Source organism: Rhagoletis pomonella, unplaced genomic scaffold, assembly GCF_013731165.1.
Source record: "Rhagoletis pomonella isolate Grant_MI unplaced genomic scaffold, Rhpom_1.0 Rhpom_scaffold_00001, whole genome shotgun sequence".
Classification (NCBI taxonomy): Eukaryota; Metazoa; Arthropoda; class Insecta; order Diptera; family Tephritidae; genus Rhagoletis; species Rhagoletis pomonella.
In genome coordinates, this window is record NW_023458555.1 from 12,018,072 (window position 1) to 12,026,708 (window position 8,637).

Consider the following 8,637-nt stretch of genomic DNA (forward strand, 5'->3'; position numbering starts at 1 on the left):
CGTTCTCAGAATTTATGCAAATCCTATTTTTTTTTTTTGTGGTCGTGACTTTCGTCGAACGGAGTTATGCACTCACTGCGCTTTCCAACGTTAAATACAAATCCTTAATGCATACATATATGTACATATGTGGCATAGGTATGTACATACATATCGTCATTATCAATACAAGAGTCTCTTATTTTGATAATTTTGAAATGTTACAGCATAAAACAAAAACTTTTCTAAATTTTCATAAGAAATGTTAACAGCGCTGTTATAAAGATTTCCATAAATCTCATATTATTAAAGATATGGCTTTTATGTATGATAAGGAGGTTTTCCTGCGAGCCTTTTGCATAGATGATGATGATACTTAAGTGCAAAATATGTAGCGAAATTGTCAAGACAGGGCTGCGTCGCTGTCTATTGATTATTTCGATATACATATCTGCTTACCTTTTCCAATAGCTATGGAATTACATGCCCACCGCCCACATATGTAGATAATATAGATATGTCACCTTTGTTTTCTTAGTTGTAATATTGTAAATAAAAAATACTTTATACATATCGAGCCATAACCGCCAAAATAACGTAAGCGATTTTTCAAAATTTTCTTTTTGATGCATTTTTGCATCAAAAGAAAATTTTGAAAAAAATGTCGCTTACGTTATTTTGGCGGTTAGGGCTCGATATTTATAACAACGCTTTGTGTAAAGCAAAACATTTTCACATAAATTTTTGTACTATATTTTCATATTATTTGCATAACATGAATTTGAAATTGTTGTTCTTGTAGCTGAAATATGTTAAGAGTATATGCTGTATATTGTTATTTACTTATTAATTAAAGAGCAAAATATTTATGTCTATACTCATACATAATTGCATAAAGATATGTTCAGACATTCACAACTGCACTAGTTTTATATTGAAATTATGTTGCGGTCGCTATGGCATAAAGAAGTGTATTTCCTTAAAATTAATTCACTTCTAGTGAATTTCTGAACAAGTCTACTATGCTTACGCATCGCCATTCCAACAGTAATAAATAATCAAAGTAAAAAGTATATTATGCAAAATCCTATTTGATATAAGCCAAAATAAAATAATTGCTTTAAAATCGCGACTTTTTAACTGCATGTATACAACTCGTCTCGTGCCCATGTGAATAATACAAAGGAAAATTATTTAAATCATCCAAAACTCATTCATCCATATCACCAAATGCACACATGTGTATACTAAAAAAAAAGAATAACATAAATAGCAAGTATGTATATTTGTAAAGGCATTGTTTAGTGATACAATCCAATCCAAAACAATCTATTCAATGATGTAATCGAGTACACCGATACGTTTACGATGTTTAATGCTGAAGTTGAAGATAATGCAATTAGGTAGGAAAAAATAAAATAAATTGAAAGAAAAACGAACGTATGTATTTACATATTTATTATTGTGAAACCAGATTTCGATTCAAATACTTTAGTTAGTTGAGGGTATTCCCTTTAACTGGTAAAAATGTCGAAACCTCGAAAGCCTCTATACGTTTGTTGAGCTGTTCAAATTTCCCAAATAATGTTTCAAGATTTTCAGATTCAAGATGATTCACTAAATAAATTTTTAACCACATAATTAATACGTAGACGTACAACCGCGCCTATATACATGCATGCATACATCTACATGTAAACTTTTGAATACATCGGTGATTATTAGGTACATATATACTTATATACGAGTACTACTGCGTGTACACATGTATAGATATTGCAAAATGAAATTTAAAAAATAATAAAAATAATACTTATATATATCTAGTAACTGTTATACAACCTAAACCATTAGGGAATTTATGTATGTGATTTAATAATTGATTTTAATTTTGATTACTGCATGAATTGGCCATGAGATACCGTAAAAGAAATGCATGCATTGTCAATGTGTGAGTACGTGCATTTGTGCTAAGCTATAAAATAAATAAAACTATATTGAACGCAAATTGAATAGAACATGAGTTTTCATAATCATATAACCAAGGCACATATAGCAGCAAACTGTTGAAAATCCAATGAAAAGAAGATATACGTAAGTTGACTCCTGCTGGAAGTAGAGGTAAACAACGTCGACGGGAGTTATCTTGAGGGCCCCCTTATTTAATTCTAAGTGGCCTATACTTAGCATTCCATTATTCAACAGACGATTGACCGTTTCCTGCGATCTGGAGCGATGAATCCTGAGAGTTTTAGCAGGGTTAGGTTAGGTTAGGTTATCCTGGCTACCCTCATCCCCTCATCATCATTGTGATGCCATATTAGAGACTCTTAGCGCCCCTTCTCTTACCCCGGAAATTAAACCAATTTGTAGCTTTGATAAAGCGCACAAAATAGTAGACACTCAAAAGAATAGCGGAGGAGCGAGAGTCGACGAGACCTTGCCAAAGCTTGCAGTGACAAAGGTAATGCTCCATGCTTTCGAGGAGGAACCTCATCGCGGCAGCTACGACAGTAATTGTTTGGCTGCAAACCCATCCTGGCAGCGAGGGTTCCCATAAGGCAGTGCACGGTGAGAACTCCAATAACATGGCGGAGCATTGGTCGCTCAAAACGGAAGAGAGCGTGATCTATGCTTATCTAACTTAGGCCAGATGTGTCTTGCTATCCTGTACGTGGGATGCGCAGAGCAACCCGATGTAGGAGATCAAGGCTGAATCCTCCTCCCATTCACCCCTTGAGGGGATGCTTGTTTAGAAATTATTCTTTAGTCCAGTAGGCAGGACTGTGTAGTCCAGGCGCCTGAGGTCTCCTGGAAGATCTTCCAAAATTCTAGAGTGTCCAAATCTCGTATCACTCGACTTGGTCAGCGCGTTTAATCCAATAGCATTACAACTTGCCTGCAGTTTACCATATAGGTCCACAGGTAGAAAATGCCCTCGTGGTCATCATGCACGCCACCCTTTGAACTAGAGATGGGCACGGGCTGGGCTTTTGGCAGCGGCCCGGCAGGCCTCTGCGTAAGCCCGCGGGTACGGGCCGGAATATTTGCTGTCAGCACGAACTCGTGCGTGCATGGGCGTTCAGTAAAATTTCATAAAAGCACGAAAAAGCCCGTTGCTAATACTACAAATCTAGATAAGCTTTTATTTTTATACAAAAAAAATAGTATATATTAAAACTCTTTTGATAAGAGAAAAGCAAAAACAGATATATTTGGAAATAATAATAATTTTTGTTTACATATCTGTACATAAAATACCTTCCACGTTTTCTACTTTCCAGAAAATATATTATAAAAATCTTTGATGTAAAAAATTGATTCGCTTAAGTAAATATACGTACATAAACACAAAATTAAAAATATGTACATACATATGTATACATACAATAAAAGTTGACTCTTTATTTCCGGGCTGGGACGTGTCCCGTCGTACCGGACCGGGCCCCACTAAAATTCTTAACATGCGGGCTCGTGTCTTTTTTTTGAAAGTTGATTTTGCAGTCGTGCCGGGCCGGACCTGAAAATTTAGGCCCGTGCCCATCTCCACTTTGAACCTTTGTTAGTCTGTTTTTTGTTGTAAATTTGTGCACGGCCACTAGACCGTGATACCGTAAAATAGAATGGGGCGCACCACCGCTGTGTACATCCAGTTCACAATGAGAGGCGTCAAGCCCCAATTTTTCCTATTGCTGATTTGCAGGCATACAGGGCAGTTAAAGCATTCTTGGAACGATCTTCAACATTGTGCCGCCAAGTTAGCTTTCTGTCCAATACAACGCCCAGGTACCTAGGTTAGGTACCAGGTACCTAACTTCACCCGAGAAGGCCAGCGTAACACCATTCAAGGAAGGAAGTTGCATCCGGACAGTATTAATAAAAAAAAACCATGATTGTTATTTTCAGATTGACACTAAGTCCAGATTCCTTTTTCCAGGTCTCCACAACCGTAAGGCGCATTGGACCAGGTCGCATAGAGAAGTCTTAACAAACGATCGCTTATTTAATCGAACCGAATGGCTTCCACATGTCAATCGTGATTAGAAACGTTCTACATATCACAGGATCAACTTTAGCTCAGACTATACATTTTTTGCTACTGGGTATAAGAGAAAGGTGCGTTCGTGAGGAAGGAATGTGTCGTTCTGCAAACGTTTTCAAAAAATTATTTGTCTGCGACACGGTTAAGTGTTTCCGTTGCGGAATTTTTATTTCCGCTAAATTTTCAGTACTGTTATCTCCAACCATGTTGGGCAACTTTTCGACGAGTATACTTTTCGTATCTCAAATCAATCACAGTAAAAAGTAACAGAAGCAATTCTCTGAAAATATAGAATTCGAACATAATTTTTTATTTGTAATATTTTCTTAATTTCTAATAACTTTCTATCAAAAGCAGCATTTTCCATCACAGACAGCATTTCCATTATAACAGCAGCCAACTTCACAACATTAATTATGTGTGTCATTTGTCGATTGACAACGCTAGCGCTACTCCTTCACTTCGCATATTCTAAACGAGTGGAAGGGAGACAACTGGTATATGTAGTAAACAGAGTTCCGGACTTTTGGCATGAGGAAGAAAAGCAAGTCAACCCCGAAATATTGCCTTTGGACCTTTTTCCAATTGGACAAATCAATTGTCAAATTTTCCCCTTCAGTTGAACAACTTGCATTTTGATAAAATCGCGTGAAAATTGTTTTCCTAAACATACAATTTAATTAATTTTAGAACACACGCATATTGGTCGCTGCAAATTGTCAGTACATTTGCATACAACACTGGTTCACGTGTTAATCCAGCCCGACAACTAATCATTCATTGGCAGCGCCGTCAAGTCTTCAATCTTCAATACACGCAAAGGTGGAACGAAAGTGAAAATTCAAATTTATCTTTGCTGATTCTCTCGATTATGCCGGACTTTTTCGCCTGGTACGCTCGATAAAGGCAAAACTTCCGGAAAAGTGCTTGTTTTATTTTATCAAATACAAGCGTTTTTGTGCGGTATGAAAGAGTGAATCTATTGCCAGCGTGTAGCCAAAGAATTTATTGGATGAATTGTGAAGTGGTGCATTTATAATCGTTCTAAAGTGCAAAAAATCTGCTCGGCTAAAGTGGGGTCTTGCGCAAAACACCATAAAAGAAAAATAATTAATGAAAATATATTGCGTGTAGAAAAAGTAAGGGAGCTAAGCTCAGGAAAAGTGGAAAAATTCTGTGATTTTGTGAGAACTTGTCATATTTTCTGCCCGCGTCAATGCCAAAGTCATCGTCGACGCCAACACTGACGCCTACTTCCGACTGACGACGACGATAGCTTTTTTTGACGATAAATTCATACTCGCGTTCGGCTTATTGTAATCGGTGCAAACGTTTGCGTTCCCTTTTGTAAAAGGAATCAAGAGCATAGCCAAAACAAAACTCGACAACATCAAAAAGTATTAAAATAGGTGTTCATAAGGCATAAATCTGTAGTGAAGTGTGAGCAGTAGTACAAATCTAGTAATTACAACCGGAGCCATATAACAACGACAACAAAGAACGCACGAAAATGCTGATCAAAGAATAGTAAGTACCCTCACTCTGCTACCTCCGCGAAAATCAATCAAACGCTGATATCGGTGGGCTGAAGTGTTCTGGGCGATTAATGGGACACTTTTTAATGTCGCAAGAATTCATATAAGTACATACATTTGTACATATGCATATTCAACTGTATGGATGGATCCACCTAGTCATTATAGTTCTTGTGTGCAAATGCTGGGTTTTGCAGTATATCACTTTCGTATAAGCGGTCTTTTACTTATCATATAGGCCGCCTCCCAACCCGCTTCGTAAGGTATAAGCTTTTGACCATGAAAAATTTGTCAAGCTATGCAACGACGCGAGGTATCAATGACGCGCAGCCAACATTTCCATGGGGGGCGTACAATAACAATGTTCAATGTTGGTACGATTTTACAAAATAATGATTTTATGAACTTTGTGGATATTTTAGTTAGCATATTTTCAGCTTCGAAAGTTTAACCGTTAACACGTTTCTTTATACAAGATAATTGTGACAAATCGATTTTGGTCTTGCACCAGCGTTGCCGCAAGCTTAAAAAAAAAGTATCAGTTTCAAACAGAAAATGTATCAAAAAGTATCTAAAGCAAACAAACATAACTGTTATTTTTTAAATTTTTATTTGAAAAAAAATATAATAAAATTTTATAATTAAATCCATATTTATAAAAGAAAAGATTTAATACTACTTGCTTGAAGAAAAACAGAATCATTATGCTTATTTGCATAACGATAAACAAATTTATAGGGCCACTAAACCTCATAAAATCTTTGCGCAACCTGAGACTTGTACAAGTCAGTTTTGTGAAAATTACTACACATTAAAATTGCGCACAAATTATTGTATAATAACATAAAGAATGAGCAAAATATAAAAATGATTTTGATTTTAGCGCAATAACTGCAAATTATAGTACAAACAACCCCACACACCACACGAAACAGACGACGCAAGCTCGATATTGCGCAATGTTTTTGTGTGGTTTAGGGGCCGTATAACAGCGCCGTGTGCAAAGAAATTCCGAGTTGGATTTCCCATATAAAAGTTGCCAAGTCAAACTTATAAATACAAATAAAATTTTAAGATTTAAATAACAAGGAAATAATTATTTGCCTTTAAACTATTTAGTAATATTATTCATAGTTTTCAAAAATTAATTTTTCAGCCAAAAATATTAAAATGGGGCATTTGTGGACAAAAAAGTATCAAATCACAAAATTTTGAACAAAAAGTACCAAAAATGCTACAACTGTATCATAACGGCAACGCTGCCTCGCACAGAGCTGGAAGTCAGCGCGCTGCCGAAATTTCGCTGCTTGACCGCGTGCATCAGACTTGCATTGTATGATGTTGCTCAGCATAGCCGCTGTTTATTGTTGTTATGTTTTCTGAGGCCTTTTTTCACTTGCTACCGCGAATATTTCTCCTCTTGGCCGTCATAGTACAGCGGTGCTGCGGTACTTTGTCGCAGTTTTTGGCTGCGTTGACGTTGCCGCTGCAGACGTGACGTCGCTTATTAGCGGTGGTGTTGCCAACAACAGTCTTCTTATAAAATACATCAAATCGCTGGATTTCGGGTTGATATTCTTTGACGTCAGGAATTAGGTGCAATTTAGGGCCTCAAAAACTAATTTAAGTGCTCACTCGGTTTCCGAGAAAATTGCAAAAATATTTGGGTCAACCAGCGTGACGTCACATTTTTGCGAATATGTATTTCGGAAACCGAGTGTGCACCGAAATAAATTTTGGAGACCCTAAATTGCATCCAAATTGCACCTAATTCCTGAGTGCTTTTTATAATTTTTTGGAGAAGTGGGTTATTTTTTGTTGCATGGCAGATCCATAAATAGGGCTCGGATTCTTATGCACTAAAAAATCGAAAATATGCGCATATAATATGTAGCCAAAATTTAAAAATATGCGCTATAAACAAATAAAATGTGCAATTAAAAATATTTTCATATTTCCACCGTGCGCGACACATTCAGAAATATGCAAAAGCAGGTACTTTTTGCAAAATATGCACTAACGATTGCATGCCATTTTAAAGGTAATTTCATGATTCGTAAAGATAACTTAAACTTTTCAATTTTAAGATGACCAATAAAAACATGCATTTGCAATAATAAAAAATTCACAAATAAAAAAGATTGCACTTAGTGCGTTGGTAACGTATTAAGTGATAATAACAATAATCTAAAATAATATGCACACCCTTTCTACTACATATTATCAATTTAAAGTACGGAAGTATGTATGTTTTGCAGAAGTGACCATATACAACGCTTTAGAATGACGTAATTTTCTGTAAACAAAAGAATGCCGGTTTTCATTAATTGCCCCACAAAAGTTGTGTTTAATCTCGGCTAGCTAGGCTATTGGATATTAGTCACGCAAGCCATGCTGACGCGCATTAAAATGTACACTTGTGTTCAACTGATTAAGTTCAGTTACAGTTGGACCAGTTTTTACTATTTTTCCTATGTTAATTAAATTTTTATTATTTCTATAAAAGTTAGCGCATTATACAACAAGTACCATAGGTATATATCCACATTTCTAACTTTGTACAAAAATTATAAAAAAATCTGCAAACATACCAATTTGCCCAAAAAATGTCAAACTTTCTATTGAGAATTTTTAGAAAAATTGTATGAATGCAGTTTTATAGCTCATTAAATTTTATAGCATAAGGTGCAAGTTTCAAGACGCTAGTAAATCGCTTTGATTTTTAATACTTTTAATACTGACGCTATTGTGCATTTTTTTCCATATAGAGTAGTTATGCTCGAAAATTTATTTATATATTTATATGGTCTTGGACTTGGTCCGTCAGCAAAATAACAAAAATTAAAATCCAAAGCGATTTTCCACATAAAAACAGATTTTGTTCAAGCGTTATGTGGATGAAAATGCGCAACTTTTATTTACTTTTCATTCGTTTTTTTTTTTTAAATATACCTAATTCTACAGCAAAACCATACAAGTGAAAGTTTCAAACTTTGCAACATTTATAAAAATTTAGTTAATCTTGCTCAAATATTTTTATATGAAAGAAAAAGTGCAAATCCTTAAACGAAAAAACCTACG

General features: G+C 35.5%; 1 protein-coding gene across 1 annotated transcript in view; it reads left to right on the forward strand.

The window, feature by feature from the left end:
* Nucleotides 1-4,665: 4,665 nt before the first annotated feature.
* Nucleotides 4,666-8,637, forward strand: part of LOC118739127 (phosphatidylinositol transfer protein alpha isoform) — a 53,861-nt gene continuing 49,889 nt past the window's right edge. Inside the window, 1 exon segment of the mRNA XM_036470294.1 lies at nt 4,666-5,548. Within this exon segment, the coding sequence (XP_036326187.1) occupies nt 5,532-5,548 (17 nt within the window). The 5' untranslated portion in view covers nt 4,666-5,531.